Genomic DNA, 24,783 nt, shown 5'->3' on the forward strand with positions numbered 1-24,783 from the left:
GCAAATCGTGCTGGTAGCAGGTAGTGCGCTGACCCTTCCGGACTGCGGCGGGCTCAAGCTCGATCGGGCGGCTCTACAAAACGGGCCGCGCAGCGTTGCCGGGAAAAGAAAACAAGAGAGAGAGAGAGAGGGTGGAACGCACAGGTGCTCAAGAACCGGGCAGCGGAGAGAAAATAAACGGGGGGGGGGGGGGGGGGGAAGGAAAGCGAGACGCGCCGAAGCCGCGGGTCGCCGCCATTACCCTGTAGAACGCTAGGAGCAGCGTGGCAGCAAGGGGAAGAAGCAAAAGCGTGGGAGGCGCCATTTTATCCCGTTGGGGAAGAAGCAAAAGCGCGGGAGGCGCCATTTTATTCCATTGGGGGAAGAAGCAAAAGCGCGGGAGGCGCCATTATAAATCACCCAAGATGCCGAAAAGTGGCAGTATCACTGCTTTCGACAACGAGGTAGAAGACTGGACCACGTATGTGGAAAGAATTGAAGTGTACTGCAAGGCAAATGAGGTGGCCGATGGAAAGAAGGCGTCGGTATTATTAAATCTGATGGGCGCGAGTACGTACGGCCTATTGCGGAATTTAATTACCCCAGCTAAACCAATGGAGAAAAGTTTTGAGGAGATTGTTCATATTTTACAGGAACACCTAAGCCCTACACCACTGCTGATAGCAGAAAGATTCAAGTTCCATAAAAGAAACCAGCACAAAGAGGAGCGCAATGCTGACTATCTTACGGAACTACGCAAGTTATCGAAGCACTGCCAGTTCGGAGCAGGACTGGCAGACACCTTACGGGATAAGTTTGTCTGCGGGCTCCAGAGTGAAGGAACCCAGAAACGACTACTTTCGAAAAAGGACCTGACGCTAGAACAGGCTTTCAGCGTGGCAGTATCCTACGAAGCAGCAGCACGGGGAGCTGCGGAAATACAACAGAAACCACAAGAATACAGCGCTAGCGAAATGGCTTATGGAGCAGAAAAGTGCTATCGCTGCGGCATAACAACCCATGAGCAGAAGGACTGCTGGTTTAAGGACAAAGTATGCAGGCAATGCGGAAAAATGGGACATATAGCAAGAGTCTTCAGGTCGGGAAAGAAAACCAGCACGACAAGAACTACTAAAGAACAGTACAGGAAAGTAAAGAAACTGACAGACAGTAGTTCGGAAGATCAGGAGAGTGATAAGGACTCCGGGAGCAGGAGACTAAGTTGTCTAAAGTTACACAACGTGATCGCAAAGGAGGATCACCGAACCATTTGGGTCACCCTCACGATAGCAGGGTCCCCAGTAAAGATGGAATTGGACACAGGATCAGCCCTAACTGTCATGAATCGACGAGACTATGAGCGGCTATTCTCACACATACCCTTAAAGGACACGTCCATTGTATTGAAGACATACACGGGGCAAAAGGTTTACCCCAGAGGAAAAATAAGGGTGCCAGTTAAATATAACGGCAAGGAAACGCAGAAACTATATATGTATATACTACGAGATGGAGGACCACCATTATTGGGACGTGAATGGATCCAAAAAATACAATTGGATTGGCATTCCATTCAGGCGCTAACTGTGACTGACAAAAAGGATGATGACGTTGCACCTGGACGTCTTGTCACAAATTCTATCTGACGCGGAAGAGGTGTTCCAACAAGGACTTGGGACTTTAAAAGGAGTAAAGGCAACCATAAAGATTGAAGATAACGTAAACCCAAAATTTTTTAAGGCCAGACCGTTGCCATACGCGATCCGCCCAGCCGTTGAAGCTGAACTTGAGAGTCTGGAACGTTCAGGTGTGCTGTCCAAGGTGGACTGGAGCGAGTGGGCCACACCCATCGTTCCTGTAATGAAGAAAGCATTGAGCAGCACGCCTGGGGAGCCGAAGGAAGTTCGCATCAGTGGGGACTTCAAGGTGACTGTGAACCCAGTCCTGCACACAGTACAATATCCACTTCCGCGGATAGAAGATATTTTCGCCTCACTATCTGGAGGGAAACGTTTTACAAAGATTGATCTGGCCCAAGCGTATCTACAAATGGAGGTGGAAGAAGCATCTAGAAAATACCTCACAATAAACACTCACAAAGGTCTTTACTAGTACAATCGACTGGTATTCGGGGTAGCATCAGCCCCGGCTATTTGGCAGAGGGCGATGGAACAAGTCCTGCAAGGGATTCCGGGGACCTAGTGTTATTTGGACGACATCCTGGTTACGGGCGAAAATGACAGTGAACACCTTGCCAACCTGGAGCAGGTGCTCATGAGATTACAGGAATATGGGCTACGAGCCAACCGCCCCAAATGCGAGTTCTTCAGGAGACAAGTCTCGTATTGTGGCCACATGATTGATGAGGAAGGGTTGCATAAGTCGCCGGACAAGATTGAGGCTGTAGTCAAGGCTCCAGCACCGGAAAATGTGTCGCAACTGAGGTCGTTCCTCGGGTTGGTGAACTACTACCATAAGTTCTTGCCGAATTTATCTACAATTCTGCACCCACTGAACGCCCTGCTACAAACTGGAGTAACATGGAAATGGAGTGATGAGTGTAAGCGTGCCTTTCAGGAATGTAAATGCCTAATCACTTCAAAAGAAGTATTGGCCCACTACAACCCAACACTACCGATTTGGTTGGCATGTGATGCGTCACCTTACGGCATTGGAGCGGTGTTGTCACACAAATTCCATGACGGTTCAGAGAGGCCAATAGCCTTTGCATCGCGCTCGCTAACCTCAGCCGAGCGTAACTACGCCCAAATTGACAGGGAGGCCCTCAGCCTGGTGTGGGGGGTGAAGAAGTTCAATCACTATCTGCACGGGCAGAAATTCACCCTACTGACTGATCATCAGCCTCTGGTCTCCATTTTTAACCCAAAGAAGGGCGTTCCGGTGATGACGGCGCAACGGCTGCAAAGATGGTCACTTTTTCTAGGGGCACATCAGTACGACATAGAGTACAAGGGTACGAAACAGCATGGAAACGCTGATGGGCTGTCGCGCCTACCGTTGCCTACGGTGGAAGAAGCACCTGCAGTGGACCTTGTGGAGATATTCCATGCGACCATAGTCGAATGCTTGCCTGTTACAAACGCAAGTATAGAGAAGGAAACCCGAAATGACCCGACACACTCTCGGGTCTATGATTTGACGGTGAAGGGATGGCCAGCATATGGCGACTCACTGTTGCCAGCATTCTCGCCAAGGAGAGGACAACTGTCAGTGTGCCGGGGGACCTTGATGTGTGGATCCCGAGTGGTAATCCCACCCAAGTTGAGAGATAGAGTGCTCAATGAGCTTCACGAGGGTCATCTGGGAGGGGTAAAAATGAAGAGCCTAGCCAGGGCGTTTGTGTGGTGGCCGGGAATCGATAAAGAAATCGAGGATATGACCAAGAGATGCACAAGATGCCAGAAGGTCCAAAACGCTCCACCACAGGCCCCGCTACATCCATGGGAGTGGCCCTCATCTCCATGGCAACGGGTACACATTGATTTCGCTGGTCCATTTATGGACTCAACGTTTCTAATCGCTGTGGACGCCCATTCGAAATGGCCAGAGGTCATTAAAATGTCCTCCACCACCACGGAGAAAACTATTGCAGTCCTAAGGACCATCTTCGCCAGGAATGGGTTGCCAGAACAGATTTGCTCCGACAATGAGCCACAGTTTGTGTCTGAGGATTTCCGGAGGTTCCTGAAGAATAATGGGGTGAAACATTACACATCTGCCCCATATCATCCAGCCACAAATGGGTTGGCTGAGAGGTTTGTTCAGACCTTTAAAAAGGCCATAAAGGCAATGTATAATGACGACATACCACTACAACACAACGTGGATAATTTCTTGTTTGCTTACCGGAATGCGACACATGCAGTAACCAACCAAACTCCAGCCGTACTGTTTTTCAACTGAAGGCTAAGATGTCGCTTGGATTTGCTCAAACCAAACATAAGACGAGATGTTGAGGATAAGCAGTTCCAGCACATAAATGAGAAGCCAACCAGGAGCTTCAAGACAGGGCAACCAGTCTTGGCCCGCGACTACCGAACAGAAAAATGGCAGCCAGGAACAATATGCACACAGCAGGGACCACTAATGTACACAGTGGACGTTGGAGAGAGCATCGTGAGTTGCCATGCTGACCAGATTCTAGAGTCACAGGAACAAGCCAAACCTATACCACAAGCATGTGCACCTGGTAATGAGCCCGAAGTACAGATTGCATCTACCTCAGAAGCAGTGGTATTGGAAGCTGACGAACCAATCAATGACAATGAGCCAGAATCGACTCCACCGCAAGAGCAGGATACTCGAGAAAGGCGCTATCCAGTCAGGATCAGAAAGCCTCCTCAAAGACTGAACTTATAAATGATTATTTCAGTTGATGTATATAGTACCGAGAAAATTGTAATTGTAATTAGTTATTATTTAGTTGTTAAATGAATGTTATGTACTGTTTATCTAAAAGGGGAGGAATTGTTGTGTATGTACCTTTAAGGGAATAATTGGTCTTAGACTGCAGTACCAGCAGTGACCACCCCTGTATAAAAGGCCCTAGCAGGCTTCTGTATTTCAGTCTGACGTTGCCCTCCTGTTCAGTGAAGTACCTGTTAAACTGTTCTCCCGAAGTCCATGTATTATTGAGGCGCGGACTTTACACTGCCCTTTTACCTCCTCCCTTCCCACTGTCCAGGGCCCCAAACACCCCTTCCAGGTGCAACAGCGATTTACTTGTACTTCTTGCAATTTAGTATACTGTATTCGCTACTCACGATGCAGTCTCCTCTACATTGGGAAGACCAAACGCAGATTGGGTGACCGCTTTGCGGAACACCTCCGTTCAGTCCGTAAGCGTGACCCCGAGCTTCCAGCCTCCTGTCACTTTAATTCTCCGCTCCACTCCCACTCTGATCTTGCCATCCTCGCCCTCTTACACTGTTCCAACGAAGCTCAACGTAAGCTCGAAGAACAGCACCTCATCTTTCGATTAGGCACTTTACAGCCTTCTGGACTTAACATCGAGTTCAACAATTTCAGACCATAACCTTGGCCCCTATTTTCTTTCTTCTCACATGGCAGCTGTTGATGATTCTGCCAGTGCCATTTACACCTTATCTAGAGTCATTTTTTGTTTAACCTGTCCCAATAACATCTCCTTTTGCCTTGCACCATCATCCCTTTTGTCTTTTAATCTCTCCTGCCTTCCAGCCCATCACAGACCTTCCCTTTGTTCTTTCCTCCCCATCTCCCTTAAAAATCTGTTACTTCTCCAACTTTTTCCAGTTCTGACGAAGGGTCATCGACCTGAAACGTTAACTCTGTTTCTCTCTCCATGATGCTGCCTGACCTGCTGAGTGTTTCCAGCATTTTCTGTTGTTTAAAATATTTAAATAATTTCTAAAAGGAAAATGTCAGCCTTATGTTGATCAGGTGATGCGGGCAAAAGCCTAGACAGAGCTATGTATCTCATGACCTCACAGAAGTTCAAATACATCAGCGAAAATAAAATCATATAAAGGAGGAGGCAACAAACGCGCACTGAATTGAACACGCCTCTTCCTCCTCTGTGAGCAGCAAGTTTTCTGATATTTCTTAGAATTAATCCCAGAAGTGACAGTACAAGATTCTAAGCAGGATTGTTATTTTTTTGATGTTAGATACTGATTTGGCTATAACACATTCTTTCGTCTTGACTAATGCAGTACATCCAGAGGTTCAACGTGGTTCTCAAATCCTCAGAGGGATAGAAAATAGGAAAATGTGGCCCAAGTAAAAATTAAATGGAGAACTTTGATATTATTAGGGTTTTTATGCAGTACATCATGTCCTTTCAATTCTTATCTCAGGGAATAGTATTAAACATTTCAACGATTTAGATTCAGAAACATGATGCAAATTAGTCAAATTTGAGCACCTACATAAAATTTATAAATGGTCCTAACAGTAGCAGATAAAATTCAACATACGAGTCTAAAGTATCAGCACACTGAAAAAAATGAAAGACGTAAATACTCCCTGAATTATAGCTAACTAACTGGGTGCTGTTGAAAGAGATCTCAGGGTGTTATGAGACTTGGCACCTTAACATGAAACAGTCACTGGAACAAATCAATAACGCAAATAAAATGCTGAACTATATTGCTAAATCATGAGTTATGAGTCTGATAGATGCTGTGATGGGCGTCTAAAAGTTTTTAATGATGGATGATCTAAGATGGGGTGAACGGCCTTCTCCATCTACATGTCAGCTGTCAGCCTTAGTGCAGTTGTAGCACTCTCGCCTCTAAGCCAGAAAGGTCATAGGTTCAAGCCCCACTTCAGAGACATGAGTGCATAAATTGGGCTGGCACCTCAGTGCAATACTGAGGGAATGCTGCATTGGAGGTGCCGTCTTTCAGCTGAGGCGTTAAACCAAGGTCCTAGTCTGCCCTCTCGGATGGACATAAAAGATCCCATGCCACGGTTCAAAGAACAGGGGAGTTCTGCCTGGTGACCTGCCAACATTTATCCCTTAACCATCATCACTAAAAAGAGATTATCTGGTCATTTATTTCACTCACTGCTGTTTGCGGGACCTTGCTGTGCGCAAATTGTCTGCCATGTTTTCTACATTACAACAGTGACTACACTTCAAAAGTAGTTAATTGACTGTGAAGCTGTTTGGGATGTCTTGCGGTCACAAAAGATGCTATATAAATGTAAATACTTTCTTTCTATTTGTTTGACACAACTGAGACCCAGGAGGTTCTAGTCTGTAGATTGGCGATTTTTAAGGAGCAAGTTGGGAGATTAGAAATCTAGCGGAAGGCACCATCAAAACTTCCTTTTTATATGGTTTTTGATACATTTGCAACTGGGATATTTTCAATTAGATAAAACCACTGCAGCACATTATAAAAAAGATTTAATTGCTCGAGATCTATAATTTCTAACTTGAGAATAGCAATAGGAAACCTCCCGAATAAAATAACGAGACCGCTGTAGGTCATGTTGCTTGCAATGATTACACCATTTACACATACTTCCTTGCTGGAAGTCAAAACTAACAAAATTATTCCTATAATTCTTTCTCCCCTAGGTTTTTTAAATCTGTTCTTTTTTTGCCTCTCCAAGGAGATTACATGGCTGCTGGTGGATAGGAACCGTTCTGGGACATGATGCTTGGTGCAACGATGGATCAGCTAGTCTATTCCTGTCCACCATTTTCATATGAATGTAAACTTCCAACCCTAATTTAATGCAAAAATAGACAGTACTGTTTGCCGAGTAGGGAATAACCAGAGGTAAAATATATCTTAAATAAATCACTAATCAAAGGAGAAAACAAACTAGGCTGCAGCTCCTCCAGCTCAGTGAGTTAATATTCCATTGGGAATTATTATTAATTCGCACCAAGTCCCGTTCATCCCATCACCCCTGTGCTCGCTGACCTACATTGGCTCCCGGATAAGCAATGCCTCGATTTTAAAACTCTCAACTTTGTTTTCAAATTCCTCCATGGCCTCGCCCCTCCCTATCTCCTCCAGCCACCTCTCCCCCACCACCCCCCCACCTCCCAAAGATATCTGCGCTCCTCTAATTCTGCCCTCTTGAGCATCCTTGATTATAATCGATCAACCACTGGCAGCCATGCCTTCGGCTACCTGGGCCCTAAGCTCTGGAATTCCCTCCCTAATCCTCTCCAACTCTCTTCCCTCCTTTAAGATGTTCCTTAAAATCTACCTCTTTGACCAAACTTTTGGTCATCTGTCCTAATTTCTTTTTACGTGGGTTGGTGTCAAATATTTCGTCTTATAATACTCCTGCGAAGTGCCTTGGGACGTTTTACTATGTTAAAGGCGCTGTATAGATACAAGTTGTTGTTGTTGTTGGGTGTGGCACTCAGCTACATCGGTTAAGCAAAGCCCTAGGTTTGATCTTTGATCTGTGCTGAATGAGGGGCTCTCAGCTGGGGTGAGTGAGCTATTGAAGGAGGATAATTATCAAGGTTCCTTCCCAATCACCCTACTATACAATGCACTTGTGGATGTTGGGTGAGGACAGCAGTGGGCCTGAATAGGATAACCAATGATGAATAGCCATCTGACAGCCACAATCTAGACTTGTGCATTAAGCATGGCCAAGAGTGCACCAGTGGAACTGCCAACTGGGTCAGTGCCTTCAGGAGAGGAGAGAACACTGCGGATTAATTGATGCTCCAATGGGCCATCATTATTTTGGGTCCAGATGGCTTTTGTGTCACCAGGAAGCGCATGGATTGGGAACCTTTCCCTCTGAAGGGATGGGCGTTAAAAAAAATTGGCATCTTATCCATTCCTTAGCACAGCACATCAGTGCACTGATGCTTTGTGCCAACAAGAATACTAATTTATATATCTTTGTTGAGTGCGCACCATCTTTTAGCAAATCTTGGGGTTTGTATAGCTCTGAATCAAACTGGTACAGTAATATGTATTATAGTTGCCAGTAGGGAACATGGCCTTACTCTGAAACCCAGTGTGTGTGACAGGTCTCTTACACAAGTCAGAAACAAAAATTTGTTTAATATATTTACGAAGTCTGCTATTTCCCTGTAACATGCTGTCAAATAAAACTCAATAGCACTGCAGTACCAATCATGTGGTACAGTGCGACTGCAGTATTAACCACATGGTACATGACTTTAGTTTAAATCATACAGCGCAATCACTGGAGCTTGGTGTCCACTTGAAACTATAATCACTACTTACTACAGACTTAGCTGAACAATAAGAAACATTAAAAGCTGAGTGTATTCTAAAAAAAACCAGACAGGCATGCGTTCCATGTCAGCAATGCATATCTGTGTATTAATATGATGATCCTTGAACTGTGTTCTCACATTTTTGACAGGAACTTTCTGGTAAAGAATTACACACAGAATGCTAGAAGTCATTCATAAAGTGAACCCCTCAATTTGTTACTGTCGTATAACAATATTATGTAAAGTCCTATATAAAGAAAATTCCTGAAATATGCTTAGGAATTGAGGAAAATCTCATTAATATCCATGCATTTTTGTCTGCGTGTGATAAAGCTTCCAAAATTCTGCAGCCTTTCTACTGGTCCACTCACTTTCCACCCCCTCCCCAATATTGCACCGATGCCGTACAATTAACAACTCTCTTATTCTGAGCAGTCCAAGACAGCCACCCCACAAGTATTCAGTCGGCACATCACTAAATTTGCATTTTAAAATAAAAACACAATTCTGTCTCTTTCACTCAAATACTGTTTTATTACACATTGCAATGCCGGACATTTAGAAAACTTCTTGGTACACAAATTCGACAGTGATATGGAGCTGCAGAATAACCTCCAGTAGTCCTGATTTTAATCAGGCTGCCCACATTAAACAGCAGAAGCTGAGAAAAGCAGCAGCAAAGCTTAGGATTTGTCAGTCCTACAGAAAACAGTAGTCCTGCCCCAAACGCTGAGCCAAATTCCACCTTTTCATACGAGATCGGAAGTGCAATAGCACTATGTTTGAGAACGTAGGAAAGCTGTGTTGGTAGAGTGGGAGCATGGGAGAGGGTTAAAGCTCTAAATGTGCTACACATCCACTGACATTTCAATAGTTTCGTGTGAATTTAAGAAAGAGAAGTAAACAGATGGCTTTTGGTGAGTAACTCGTTTTTTTAACGTAACAAATAAACCCCAATGAAGAGAAAGAAATTGCATACAGGATTCCAGCCAGGAGTATTCAGTCGACATTCCTGCTTTAATGAACCCATCACTCCCTCAAGGCATCTATCATCTCTTTAGTTCATGTATAAAAATCCATCAAGATTACTGACAAACACCACAAGGGAGCTGCAAGGACGGCTCCATTATCTGACAAGTAAGTGAAGCAAACTGAACTGAACTGTTATTGCATTAGGAGGACAGCAGTCACAACAGAACACATTAAATTCAAATTAAACTTTTTTTCTTACTGTTCATTCCATCAAACCCTTTTCAAATGACTGCAAGACCTTTATTGTTACTGTTAGATTACATAAAGAAAGTGTTACTCAAAGGCTGATGCTAAGATCTATCCTGTTATAAGCTGTGTGTTTTACTTATTTGTATTGTGATTTATTTAGGTTCCATTTTTATCCTTTTCACAGGCTATCACTTACAGAATGACTCCTCAATAGAAGGGCGAGGTGCATTAAACTCCAGGGCAGACTTCTCTAAACTAGAACGGAGAAATGATGGGCTGTCACTTTTCAATTTTCTACCCACTCCTCAAGCCCACTGTGCGAGTCACTCCAATTCTCACAAGTATGGCTACCCGCCTCTGGATTCTGATTCTAAGAGTTTAAATTGAAGAGCAGACAGTGAGGAACCACAGTTACTAAGCTTTTGCAAGCATTTACACCGAGACCTAATGGACTCACTTAAGACTTTGCCTTTCCATCTCCCTGGTTGTGCTTTGATTTGACATAAATTGAGTAAAGAAATGGTGTGAAAGTAGAGGCTGCACAATATATGGGAGCTTTAAAGCATTATGCCAAAGCAGTAGGATTTGGGTCTATCCCAAGCATTGCACGCACATCAATTTCATTGGGCCAAATCTTCCTGACAAAATAACGGCAAGTTCATGCCACATGCCATTTTTAATGTGCAAATCGGCCAGCAGGTTCAGGGGAAGACGACATATACTGTGAGTTACGAATCTCCGCCATTTACCTCGCACAAACGGCATCTCGCCCTTAGCCTCCCCGTTATTTTTAAGAACTTGCGGGATTTGCCCATTACACGCCGCAAAAAGTTATGGCTCATAAATCAACAGTTTAAGCACCTTTTTAACAAAGTTATAATCATTAATACAATGCGAATCAATCTCTGTGTCCCAGAAAGGCAACAATTTAAACAGCTCAATCTCATTCCTGCATGTTGTAAATTGTTTGGAGAGATTTAAAAAATTTGAAATTTTGCATTAAATTTTTTTCTTACTTTTCCTTTGTCTCTTTTTTCTCTCAATCCAATCTTTCTTTCCCTCTCTCTTTCTCTTTTTGTACCTGATTTGCCTCTAATTCACCTTATTTCCTTCTCCGTCATTGCACTGTTTCTTTCTCAATCCTTAAATCTCATTGGTTAAGAAGATACACTACTGGTTCTGTCGTTCACTAAGGTCCCAGATGCCCCGTTGTCCTTGCCGTGCCGTTATCAGCTCACACTTTCAGCAAGTTATGGCGCAAATTATATTCGAGCTGAAGGATGCAGGAAAAAGTCTAACTAATGGCAGATGCCCCTCTCTAGCAAGATTTGTCCCATTATCTCAGCAGTGCCATTATGGTGCGGTGTTTAAGGGAGGCCAGAGACAGAAGGCTGGGAGCAAATTCCCAACCAGGGATGGTGCACAGCATTGGAAGAATTCAAAGGGAAAATCAAATTCAAGAACTGGCTTGAAAACTTACCACAGTGTAAGTAATTGAAAATATCGCTGTCATCGATTTTAATTTAAAAAGGGAAAATTTGCAGGGCTATGAGGAAAGAGCAGGGGAGTGTGAATAATTGGATAGCTCTTTCAAAGAGCTGGCACCGGCATAATGGGTCGAATGGCCTCCTTCTGTGCTTTAAGATTCTATGAATTGCCCTCTGATTTTTTCAAAAGGCTTTATTTGAATATTTTTGATTCCTATTTTAATTGCATAACATGGCACTCTAACAGCAGTAATTAAAAAGCATTACAATGTTGCAATGGTGACAGCAACGTGGAAATGTCAACATGAGTGGGCCAACAGCCTATTAAAATAACAAAATCAAGTTAGGTTTAAAAGGGAAAATAAATAATCAGCAACAAAAAAACTATTATAACAGGGAACTAATAAATAGTAAAAAAAAAGTTAACACAAAGTAAAACAGAGAGCAGAGATAGGAATCAGCGGGTAGTCCACTTCGCTCCGCCCCCATACACGCTCACGCCAGCACTGCTACAGCTGTGCAACTCTTCTAAAGGTCAACTTTAACACGGCAATAGTCAGGCTTTAAAGCAAAAGGTCACCAACCTGTTGACTGAGGGAAAAAAGAAGCCTGTACTGAAAATCCTCTCCTCGGCATTGGTAAATTACAAATGAAGAAGACTAGAAAGCTGACATTTCCACCACACATGCCAATGAATCACAAGCTGCATGATGTCCAAAGTTAGTAATCGTGCTGTGATTATCTGGAGAACTTTTTCTTTGAGTTGACATGCTTCCAGTCTCAACTATTACCTCAAGAAACCAGTTCAAGGCACGTTTACCTGCTGCGCAATTCTATTGGCATGGCCATAACTTTACAAATGCAGACGAAGCACAGTGCATTAGAACCCGATTCATGATTGCTATCTGCTCTTCCAGATAAAGGTAATTAAAAAAAAATTTAATATGGGTATTAGCAATATCTTTCCAGTTCAGGAAATTAATCAGTTTAATTGCACTCAGCTAAATATAGTTCCTCACCATTAACAGCTTACATCTGTGTTGTGTCCGGTTTCCCTCATGTAATAAAAATCGCACCCACTGAGGGTGCACTCGAGGCTTTGTCACGTGTGGGGAAAAAAGGGCTCATTAGTCCATCACTTTCCTACAGGCCTTTATACTTCCCAACTCTGGTAATGCAATATCACCTCTGGGGTAACCTTGGCTTATAAGGCAAAGAAACCCAAATGTTAATTGTTTTGTAAATGAAAGACTGTCCATCAAACACACCTTTACATTATAATTGAACAATAAGGTTCTGACATTTTAATTTTAGTTCATACTTTTGTGGTTCATTAGTTCATCAACTACCAATGTTTGCCAGGAGTAATGCTGTGATTTTGCAATTCTTTGTATAGTCCCTAAAATATCCTATTATTTAAAACAGTTTACCTGTAATTAAATTAGCACATACTTTACATCCATTCTGACAGTACACCATATTTTATATCTACACTGCTCTTAACTGTACAAACTGCAGTACTAAAAGCAATAATGAGGAAATCGGTACTTTGGGCACTGGCTTGAACAAAATGCTGAGGATAGCATTAACCCGTCGTAATTCCCGATTGGCAGCACAGTTTTTAGTATGGCCATTCGACTTGTGAGGTTACTGTGATACACTTTGCTACCCACTCATTTGCTCGAGATTCAACTCCACATTCATCAGCTTCCTTCAGGCGCCATCCTCAATGGTCACAACCTCAGTCCTCTTGCAGTGCAATGGCTGAATTAAATCCTGATTCAGATGCCTTTCAATGGGCCAATGAAAATCTTGATTGTGTCAATATTTGAGACATGGGGGTGAAATACAACTTCTGTCGGTGCACAAAACTGACGGTATTCATGTCGTCCGATTTTCCTTTCCCTGAAGTCAATGGAAAGGAATTTCGGGCAAAGTGTATAATGGTGGCCAATCCGCTGCTGAAGCTGAATATTGTCCCACAGTTTCTTCACAACTTTTACAAGTCTGACAGCTCCTACCTCTTGTCTTTGGTGCCTCCACTCTTGGACCTTGTTCATCTATCAACATATTTCCTCACTACCTCCACTGATCTCAAATAGATTTCCCACATCTCCTCTACTGCTAAAACAACCTCGAAGAAACTCAGTTTGCTCTTACATGCCAAATATTTCTGTTCCCCAACTCTTTAGTCTGTCCAAGCTTGATCTCATGGGTGGGCAGGCTCTATCATCTCTAACAGGGCACAAGAAAAAAGCTTAGTGTCTGAATTGCAACTTTTGTTTCATTCCTAACCTCAAATTCACTCCAGCAAAATCTCTCTTATTTTACTCTATTTCACTGATTCTATTGTGGTCACTGATCCTTTCAAATATTTCCTCTTGTTGCTTCAAAGCCAACCTATATATTCTTCTTCCTCCCTACACCCTGACCCAGCTCCATCACTCCACCACTCCCCTTGTCCCCTTTCATGCCATCAGATCGCTTACTCCCACCTCCATTACGCTGTCCTCTTCTGCCCTCCGTTGCCAAACTCTTTATCTATGCTTCTGTCACCTTTAGACTCCAATGGTCTCCCATTCTCCACCCTCCATAAACGGTAACTTGCCCAAAACTTAGCTGCCCTGCATCCTGTCCTGGACAAGTCCCTCCTGTCCACCAGCCGTAGCCCTCACTGATCTACACCAGCTCTGTCTTTCTAAATTTAAAATCTCCGTCCTTGGCATCAAATCCATCCCTGTGGTTACCCCACTGTATCTCTGCTATCTGCTCCAGCAGTGCATCTTTCAATCCTCTGACCCTGGTCTTTTGTGGATTCCCCTCTCCCTTCAACCCTCCAACGATGGCAGAGCTTTAAGCCACCTTGGCCCTACTCTCTGGAACTCTGTTCTAAGACTTCCTCTGTCTCTCCACACTTTCAAAAACCTACTCTTCGAACAAGCCCTCCTAATCTATTCACCCATAAAAGTTGGCAGCTTGACTCAGCTGGTACCACTGTCATCTCTCAGGTTGTATTCTTCCCTCAAGCAACATCACCAATAAAAGATTTACTGATTCATTCATTTGCTGCTTTGGGACCTTGCTGTGTCCAAATTGGCTGTTGCATTTGTCTACAAAACAGTGACTGCATTTCAAAAGTAATTAATTGACTGAAAAACAATGAGATGTCCTGAATATATGGAAGGTACTATATAAAATGCAAGTTATTTCTTTCTATGGCTCAGCATTTCTTTATTCCGTCATCTATTTTTTGCTTATTACTACCATTTTTTTTCTCTTTGCTCTGTAAAGTGTCTCTACGTTACATGTCTTATATAATGCAAATTGTTACATTGGAATTGAGATACCTCATACATACAGTCACCTACTCTAACTCATTCTTTACCAATCTGTTACAGTCTTTTAATCACTACCTCCCAATTTACCTTGTCTTTTCTTTTACTCAATTCATCTTGGTAGTGTCTTGCACTATGGCCCATGGCTGTTTACTTTTGATTCGCAATTAAAAATAAGATCTAAGCTTCACTTTCACAATAACCTATGCTTAGCAGCAACACTAATCGTTACTGCACGTTAGAGAAGACGTTTTGAAGTTCTTATTTCCTTGGAGGAGAAACAGAAACAAGTTCACTCACCCTCGTCACTGGATGCTTCCAGTTTGACAACCGACAATGGAGATCTAGCTGGCGGTTTGCTGAACGGATGGCGTCGGCTCTTTGTGATCTCCTTCTTCAACTTTGGATAAACTGGGGGCAACTGAAAAAATTAAGAAATCAAAATTTGACCGAAAAAAATCATAGGACATGAAGCAATTGAAAAGCTTGGATTTCTGCCCAATGGTTCAGTAATTAAACACACCACTAATGTGGTACTGAGCCACATTGCACAGGAAAGTCCTATGGTTCAGTCTCTGTACTGTACTGAGGTAGATGCGTACGTGTGAACCTAGACAGTATGTGTTGCATGCTATTTTGACCATGAAAATGAAGTTTTGCCCTGTTTTCACCCAATGCCCACACACCCATTTTCCAGTATGTCTTACTGGACAGAAATATGTGGGGGGGTGGCACTGAAGCCAATTGTAGTGCACCAACATCTACCCTATTTGAGACCAACTAACTCATTACACGTTAATAATCGTACCTGGGACCTTCCTAGTCATAGTCATACTAGGCAGTGCATTTAGTCATTGAGCTAATATGGCAGCTACATTAACAGGTAGTTATGACTATCCAGCTCCTTTCAACATTGTTACTTCATGTTATTAGTTACCAAGTATATTAGTTTAAAAAATCCCTCGATACATATAAATGGCTTTCATTAATTGTTATTATTGTAAAAATTCTTAATTCAAACTATTCCTAAAATAGAAACCAACACAGGTGTTGTATTGCAGTTTATGCTTTCACCCAAGGCATGTGTCAGAGAGATTTATTCCACTACATTTCTAACACAAACACATCTGAACAAAGTACTGCAGTTTAGGCTTGCAAACAGGAGAAAACTTGGGTTATTAGCAATCTTGTGTGCAAGGTACGAGTGCTACAACATTGTTAACTCGTGTCACAGCAACTACAATGAGAGTATATGAGGATAACTTAAAACCAGGAGTCAACACAGGCAGTGTGGTCTTCATAATATGCTTGTACTCCCTGAAACCATGGGACTATTCTGCACCATCAGTTAGTCACCATAAAGGTGAAGCTCAAATGGGATTATGGATGTCACCAGGTTCAGTTCAGCCAAAAAAGCTATGACCAGACATTTTCATTAAGTGCCATATTATGCATATATCGATATTGACCACCTGTACTTTTCTTATTATAAAATGTGGTATAATGTTAGGTACAACAGAGATGGTATTGGATAGGTGAAAGGACAATGTGCTTCTGTTATTGGAAATGCAGGTATGGGGCAACAACCCTCCTATGCTATTGAGTCCAACTGGAAATAAACAGCACGCTAACCTTATTTGGGGAACTAGCCAGATTAACATCTTAATTTTAAAAAATTATATGCATGTTTTACATGTTTAGTTTTATTCTGAAACACCCAGAACTGCAGCAGTGTTTTGTTAAATCAGGTTTCAGCGAATCACAAGATAAACAAGGAGGGCAATTCAGCCATCTTAACTCGTCCATCCAGAATGATTCTAAACTCCCCTATTGCAGGATCCAAATGTTTCTTAACTGATTCAAGTGGGGTTTTTTCCACTGATCTATCTGGAAATTTATTCCACACAATGTTCATTGCGTGTGTGAGTAAGTATTTCCTGATATGTCCTAAAATTACTGTTTATGATTCTGAACCTGTGTATCCTAGTTCTACTCCCACAGTAGGAGCTGAATCACACATCAACGGAGCTCCATAAATGAGGAATATTAAAATAACTTCCATTTATATAGCAAATATCCCGAGGCACTTTACAGATGGGCATATAGAAAATAGACACCGAGCCAAGAAAGGCGAATCAGGAGGGGTGACCAAAAGTTTAGTCAAAGATAAGTTTTGATTTTTTTTATATAAAAAGGAGTCAGGTGTGGAAGGTTTAGGGCAGAGCTTCAGAGTGAGACCCAGCCAGTGAAAGGCTTTGCCATCAACAGTGCAGCAAAGGGAGAAGAGGGATTTAAAAACAGGGACAAAGAATTTAGATTGTGGCATTTTTAAGGGCATACAAAACCAATAAACAGGAAGTGCCTCATTGTCACGTTGGCTCAGTTCGGTAGGCCTCCTGCTTTTGGATCAGATGGTTGTGGGTTTGAGTTCACTACTGAAGGAGTGCTGCACTGTAAGATGGGGACTCCGTCAGATGTGGGATTGAACAGAGAACCTGTCTGCCTGCTTTGCTGGCTCTATGGTCACCTAGAATCCTCTGCTGTTTTTCCAAATAGTACCACAGGATTATCCAATGCCCATCTGAACCAGCAGAGCAGGCACGTTCTCCATACAATCCTACATCTGGCGGAGGTCTCACCCAACAGTGCAGCACTCCCTTCATTGGTGAACACAATCCACCACCATCTGATCCAGCCTGGAACTAGGAAAGAATATTCCCATCTACTTGAGTATTTTGTTAAAGAGCATGCTGTCTGTACTGTCCCTGATTTTTAAGAGCTGATTGAATCATTTAAAATCAACTGATTAATTACTGTTCAAAGACAGATTGTTCACATTGGCCCACTCGGACACATTGATGGATTTTCAGGATATCCTTTTGCAACAGAAGCCCAGGTACTGATAAGATTAATTGTTTTTAGATTGTTACAGTGACACGTCAAGATTTTCAACCTTTGAAACCACATTATTTGTAAAAATACAATGCTGCCACAGTCTTCATATTCAGAACTGCTGTCCGTATACAGGAATTTCAGTATTTACTATCTGACAACATATCTCTCTAAGCAAAAATGGCAGTTATTCCCTCAAATTCTTATGATCTTTACCCCATTTAAGATCGGTTTTCCGTAGCTAGGAGGGTACATAAATTGACTTTAATCTTCCCAATGACTGGTTATATGCTATTACTGTGAGTATTATAGATGCCACTTATATGGGAAGAATTCAGTACAAATCCATTAATGAAACCCCTTCCTTGCTATACCTGTATTTCAGTAGTTTCGAAGCTGACATCCACACTTTCATGGTCACTCGTCTCCTCTTCCATTGTGACTCCCTCGTTACTCGTCTCCACTTCCTTCCATGTTGGCAATTTGTTCCTGGTGGCAAACTGCTCAAACGCCTGCTGACAGGACATGCGCTCCTTGTCAAACACCACCTTCTTCGATTTGGGGAGCACGTACACCATGGTAGTTTTGGCTCTGGGTTTAAATTCATCGTCAACAGTGGAATTGTCCGAGAGCATACTTGCCGATGCAGAGGGAGAATCTGCTTGGGATGATTCTGCTCTGGTTGGTTCAATGCCATCGGCTGAGGTAGCTGCTGCTGTGTCGGTTTCCACACGCTTCTTTTTCTTTTCACTTTTGGATTTTGAGGAACGAGAGTATATTTTCAGTGGCTTGCCATTTGCTGTTCAGAGAAAAAGAAAGAAGTAGACCTAAGACCTTATGTGTCGTAGTCTTTATACCGACTTAATCAAAGTGACAGGTATTAGAAATACACTGGGACAAGCATCAAAAGATCGCTCTGCAGAGAAGGAAGAACCAAGCATTTTATTTCAGGCATCAGCTGTGGCTCAGTGGGTAGCACTCTCGCCTCTCAGTCAGAAGGTTGTGGGTTCAAGTCCCACTCGAGACTTGAGCACAAAATCTAGGCTGACGTTTCAGTGCAGTACTGAGCAAGTGCTTGCACCGTCGGAGGCGCTGGCTTTCGTATGAGATGTTAAACCGAGGCCCCGTCTGTCCTCTCACGTAGACGTAAAAGATCCCATGGCATTATTTCAAAGAAGAGCAGAAGAGCATGGGAGTCCTGGCCAGTATTTATACTTCAACCAACATAGTTAAAAGACAGATTATTTGGTTATCACATTGATGTTTGTGGGACCTTGCTGTCCGCAAATTAGCTGCTGCATTTCCTACATTACAACAGTGACTACACTTCAAAAGACCTTCACTGGCTCTAAAATGCTTTGGGACCTCCTGAAGTCATAAAAAGCACTTTATAAATGCAAGTTTTTCTTTACCTTTCCAACAAGTGTACAGCTCAATAGTTCACAAGAAAGTTTTAAGCAAGGTAAAGGTAAGCAGCCTGTTCAGAGAGCCAGAGCTATCTACCACGCCAACTCTCCCCCCCAACCCCCGGAACACTACTTTTTCAGTGAGAATTTCTCCAATCGCATGATTCCAGAACAGCTGTACGAGTGCCGATGGTAAAGTCTTTCACCTTGACACAAGAGAAAGCGGACCATAAAATAAATTCAAGATCAAGAAAAAAAGCTGAGCTGCTATTGATTTTCCTTAAAATCCAGATACTAAAAGTACAGAACATGAAATCTGCAAAACAAATGCTCAGTTTGGGTTCCGCCAGGACCACTCGGCTCCAGACCTCGTTACAACCTTAGCCCAAATATAGACAAAAGAGCTGAATTCCAGAGGTGAGGGGAGAGTGACTGCCCTTGACAGCAAGGCAGCATTTGATCAAGTGTGGCATCAAGGAGCCCTAGTAAAATTGAAGTCAATGGGAATCAAGGAGAAAACTCTCCACTGGCTGGAGTCATACCTAGCACAAAGGAAGATGGTTGTGGTTGTTGGGTGGCTAATCATCTCAGCCTCAGGACATTGCTGCACGAGTTCCTCAAGGCAGTGTCCTAGGCCCAACCATCTTCAGCTGTTTCATCAATGACCTTCCCTCCATCACAAAGTCAGAAGTGGGGATGTTTGCTGATGATTGCAGAGTGTTCAGTTCCATTCGCAACTCCTAAGTTAATGAAGCAGTCTGTGCTCGCATGCTGTAAAACCTGGACAACATCCAGGCTTGGCTGATAAGTGGCAAGTAACATTCGCGTAACACAAGTGCCAGGCAATGGCTATCTCCAACAAGAGAAAGTCTAACCACCTCTCCTTGACATTCAATGGCATTGCCAGTCAAATCCGCTACCATCAACATCCTGAGTGTCACCATTGACAGAAACTTAATGGAACAGCCACATAAATACTGTGGCTACAAGAGCAGGTCAGAGGCTGGGTATTCTGTAGCAAATGACTCACCAAATGACTCCCAAAAGCCTTTCCATCATCGACAAGGCACAAGGCAGGTGTGTGATGGAATACTTTCCACTTGCCTGGATGAGTGCAGCTCCAACAACACTCAAGAAGCTCGACATCATCGAGGACAAAGCAACCTGCTTGATTGGTAACCCATCTCCCACTGGCGCACCATGGCTGCAGTATGTACCATCTACAAGATGCAGTGTAGCAACTCGCAAAGGCTTCTTTGACAGCACCTCCCAGAACCCATGGCCTCTACCACCTACCATCTCCAAGTTCCCCTCCAAGTCACACACCATCCTGACTTGGAAATATATCACCGTTCCTTCATCATCTCTGGGTCAAAATCCTGGAACTCCCTCCCTAATAGCACTTTGGGAGTACCTTCACCACACGGACTGAAGCGGTTCAGGAAGGGGGCTCACCACCACCAGCATCTTCTCAAGGGCAATTAGGGATGGGCAATAAATGCTAGCCTTGCCAGCAATGCCCACATCTCATGAATGAATAATAAAAACTTCAAAGGAGAATCTTTAGTGTATGACAATTTTCTGCGATAAAACATTCACCCATGGAACAATGTGCCCAAAGGCAGATGCCCAAATAATTTGAAATGGCAAACCTTCTATTGAAAAGAACTAAACTACTTCACTTCTTTTACTTCTGGACTATGGCATGTACACTGTTTCAGTTGTTATACCACAAAACTTCAACAATTATCCTTCTTTAAATTCTTTCACTATTGTTTAATTCATAAAATATACCTGCTCAGCAGGTTCATTGCGTGTTTATCAATGCAGGAATTATTAGTGCAAAGTTGCATTTCCATTGTCCCTCAACTCCACAGAATGAACACTTTTAATTCAGATGTTCCATTGAGAAGCATGTTCCAGGTTTTATGCTCAGTAGGATTAAAGCTCAGAGTTGAGCAGCATTTGTAAAAGCTCAAGCAATGAGACCAAAATAACATACGGCTGAGCGAAGAAAGCAGATGTCAATTTTCAAGGACAGTAGCATAAAGGCATGAAGGTGAGCAAATTGCCAGCCTCACAATATGGAAAATAAATTAGGCTTTGCCCCAGTCCTACTTCAAACTGAAACAGAAGGTGAAGACTGGCAACTGCGGCCTCCAAAAACAAGCAGGCCTGGGGCTTGAGGCAATGACTGCAGGGATGTAGAATCTGCGTAATGGAAGTAACCGCACCCCCCCCTCCCTTGGATAATGGAATTGGAAGTTAAGCATTTGTTCTCAGTTTTACACATATCGTATGGCAATACCCCATTCACAGGAGTGAAGATAAATACAAAACAAATAACAAAAGAAACATGATATTATTTTATTTATCATAAAAAAAAGGTAAAAATAAGTGAATTATTATGCATCTTGTCCCAGAAAAATTCTGGCAGATAACGGGAGTGCGGATAATGGAGGTTCCATTGTACTTTAGTCAGGATGCCATTGGCCTACCCATTAAGGATAGATTAATTTGGTCCATTGCATTCAATTGCATCTCAATCGTACCCAATAAAAAGCACAGGTCAAAGACTTCAACTGCTGTTGTGAAGGTTACATTTAGCAGTAGAAATATTACAACACAAGAAAGCATGAACTGTTCGGTCAAGAATTCATTCAATTTAAAATATCTCTTGCAAAAAAAAGTTAACAATCCATACTATAACCAATGTGGGTGCTGTGAACATTCAAAATGCTGCCTCTTGCAGTTTTCAGAGGTAACTCTCAAGATGGTCTATTAGATACCCTAGAGTTCTGGGACATCTGACAAAGTTTCATGATGACATTAGTGGAGTCCAGTAAAGCCCAAGAATTTTCAGCTCAGATATTCCCAGAGGGACTCCAAGTGCAATTTATATTTTACTGAAAAAAAAGCCTTAATAAAATTCCACAATGGTTTTCTCCAAGGCGAGGTGGGGGGGGGGGGGGGGAATGCTAAATCTGCAATTTTCAGCCTGCAATCTATGCCTCGAGATATCTTACGAACCACAAACAACGTAACAGCATTTGAGAATTTTTGTTTTGGGGAAGGGTTAATGGGAGGGAACAATTTAAATACTACCTGGAATTCTCTGGTGCACCAATTGGCCAGTACAGCAGTGCAGTGTTTGTACTTTTAAGTTTTCACATTTTCTAGATCCCAATCTGTCGAAACTTGGACTATGCGGAAGGAACGTGAATTATGTGTTCTTAAGAGCCTGAACAGTTGGGGCCTGGGTTTAAATTTAGCCCAAAGTGGTGGGATCGAAAATCTGTGCGTGCACATATATGCGTGTCTCTGTATCTTCCCAAGTTGCTAGGCACCAAATGAAATGAGTTTGAGTATACAAATCCAGTTCCTGGATTTAATAATGTTACTACGCAACACAAAACTGCCTATGTTACTGCTAATTCACAATTTCCTGGAAATTGTGGAAAATGGAGAAGTCACACTGGTCTACTAGAAATGTTCTTGAGAGTGGAATGAAGGGCATTACTGGAGAACAGTAGAGTGCCTTGCAGATAATCTGTGCTATATGCAACATGAGAATGCTAGATGCTGACATGGTGTTTATAAAGTGGAAAAGTGCTTCAATTCACAGCACTGACATTCTTCATGTTGACAAGCAAAAAGCTTCACTGAAGAGGGAAAAACAGAATGATGCTGTCTTTTGGTATTCGATTTATTATGCTTATCCATTTACGTGTATTAATTCCTCCGGGAGGAATACTTAAGCATTCATCATAGCAAAGTTGAAAATAGCACAAGGTCTTTTCTGTAAGGCATAAGGGATGTGGGGGAAAGTGGACCAAAAAAAACACACACAGACATGCACTTTGATATCAGCCGTACAGCCTTTGTTCAGGAAGCTCCACCAGTGTTCTGAATCACTTTGTCTTTAATCTATTCCATACTACATCTGTGAGAACTTCATGCACATTCACTGGGTGCCAATAGGGAAAATATTCAATTCACCAGCACGAATAATCTCCACTGCTACCTACATATATATAAAAATACATTTGAAAGAAAAACAGTAGTCTCATACACACACCTGAAAAACGGTGATCAAACAAACTTTCTGTGAGGTCACCTTGGCCTAGCTCCAAGATCGTAACCTTATTGGGTTTGCTATCTTCTTCTGTGTCCATTGTTCTTTTGTGCTCCTCCTTGACGTCATCTTCCGTCACATCTTTTCCAGAGGTTTCTTCAGCAGCAGTCTCACTCAGTGGTCTCTGGTCTTCAGTTTTCTGCTTCCTGGTCTGGGTTCTTCGCCGATGGGATCTGCAGTCATATTTTTAGGGAAGGGTGAACATATGAATCCCCCAAAAAAATTAAAGCGGAGGTTAGAAAAAGATTATTCACACAGAGGGTAGTCAACATGTGGAATATACTTCCACTAACTGTTGTTGGAGCACATAAGTACTTTCAATGTGACTTAGATAATTGCTTGAAAAAGAGTATCAAAGGGTAAGGGGAGTGAGCAGGAATGGGATTAACTGGATGGTTCATGTGGAGAAAAACACCAGCACATACTTGATGATCAAATGGCCTGTTTCTGTTCTAAAACATTCCTAATTCTATTTCCCTAGTTGGATTTAATCTATATTGGACATATATACACACACCCTCATTTATTTTGAAAAATGATTATTTTTTTTTTATACACTGAACAGTCAATAATGTACTGTACCAACAGCAGATACCTCAAATTATTGTGACTATCAGATAGAAAATTTGCCACAACACTGATTAAAGATAGTTGAGGGCCTGAAGTGCTGCACAAGATAAAAATAAATTACACACTACTAATATTGATTCAGGTTTCTCAAAGATACACATGTGGAAGCAAAACTTCTAACAGAATGTCTAACCTTAGTTAAATTTCATGGGCAAGTTTAAAGATTTTTTTCCAGAACTGTACAATTTGTTTTACATTATTATTTTAACTGTATATAAACTGACCCAAGTAAGAAAAGAAAATGGTGCCAAAAAGCAATTTGAAAAAAAATAATTTGATTGGTTTATTGTGTGGCAGTTTCAGGCTCCTAACTGGTTCTTTGAACAAAAAATGAAGTGATTTCATTGGTGTGGAGTTTCTGGTTCATGATTGGCAGCTTTTACCCATCTTTATTTGAGTGAATCAACTTGGCTAATTTAACAGATACGGTTATTTGAGCCAATCAGGCAAGTGTGATGGGCACTTTGAAGCTTGATAGACAATTTCCCCATGCATTACAGATGTATGACATGCAGAAGGCTTTGTTATGTGGATATACTGTGGCTGTGCCATTCAACAGCTTCTCAGGAAAAAGGACTACAATAGGAAGAACCTCAAGTGGCACCTTGAGCAGTGAAGCTAAATGGAATGGCATCGGTGACACTGCTCAGCCATGCAGCACTCATATTTTAAATCATCAGTCACTAAGTGCATGCTGCCCTTCATCTGTACTACACAGTCAAAGTGACGATGTATCTTACTCGACAGCTGCACTGTACTAAAGATGTATAGTACTAGAACATGCCAGATAAGGAATGCGTTACTTGTCCATCACTACTCAGAACATTCATATTTATATTCTACTCTTGCTCTGCTACCTTATTTTTTCTTAAAATGGTTGCCTGCAGTGGTCTATTTCACAGTCCAGACTATAACCAATACTTTTCTGGGTTCAGTATGGCCACATAATCGTAGGAATGTTCCA

At 42.3% G+C, this 24,783-nt stretch overlaps 1 protein-coding gene across 4 annotated transcripts in view; it reads right to left on the reverse strand.

Moving 5' to 3' along the window:
- kdm4b (lysine (K)-specific demethylase 4B) overlaps positions 1–24,783 on the reverse strand; it is a 594,368-nt gene that overhangs the window by 125,312 nt on the left and 444,273 nt on the right. For all 4 annotated transcript variants that reach the window (XM_086004915.1, XM_086004916.1, XM_086004917.1 and 1 more), the window contains 3 exons: positions 23,133–23,362; positions 18,023–18,447; positions 15,057–15,177 (listed from right to left, as the gene is read on the reverse strand). In XM_086004915.1, the coding sequence (XP_085861041.1) occupies positions 15,057–15,177; positions 18,023–18,447; positions 23,133–23,362 (776 nt within the window). The remainder of the gene's footprint in view (positions 1–15,056; positions 15,178–18,022; positions 18,448–23,132; positions 23,363–24,783) is intronic.

Source organism: Somniosus microcephalus, chromosome 13 (assembly GCF_052327205.1).
Source record: "Somniosus microcephalus isolate GS21.2 chromosome 13, FLI_Smic_1.0, whole genome shotgun sequence".
NCBI lineage: Eukaryota > Metazoa > Chordata > Chondrichthyes > Squaliformes > Somniosidae > Somniosus > Somniosus microcephalus.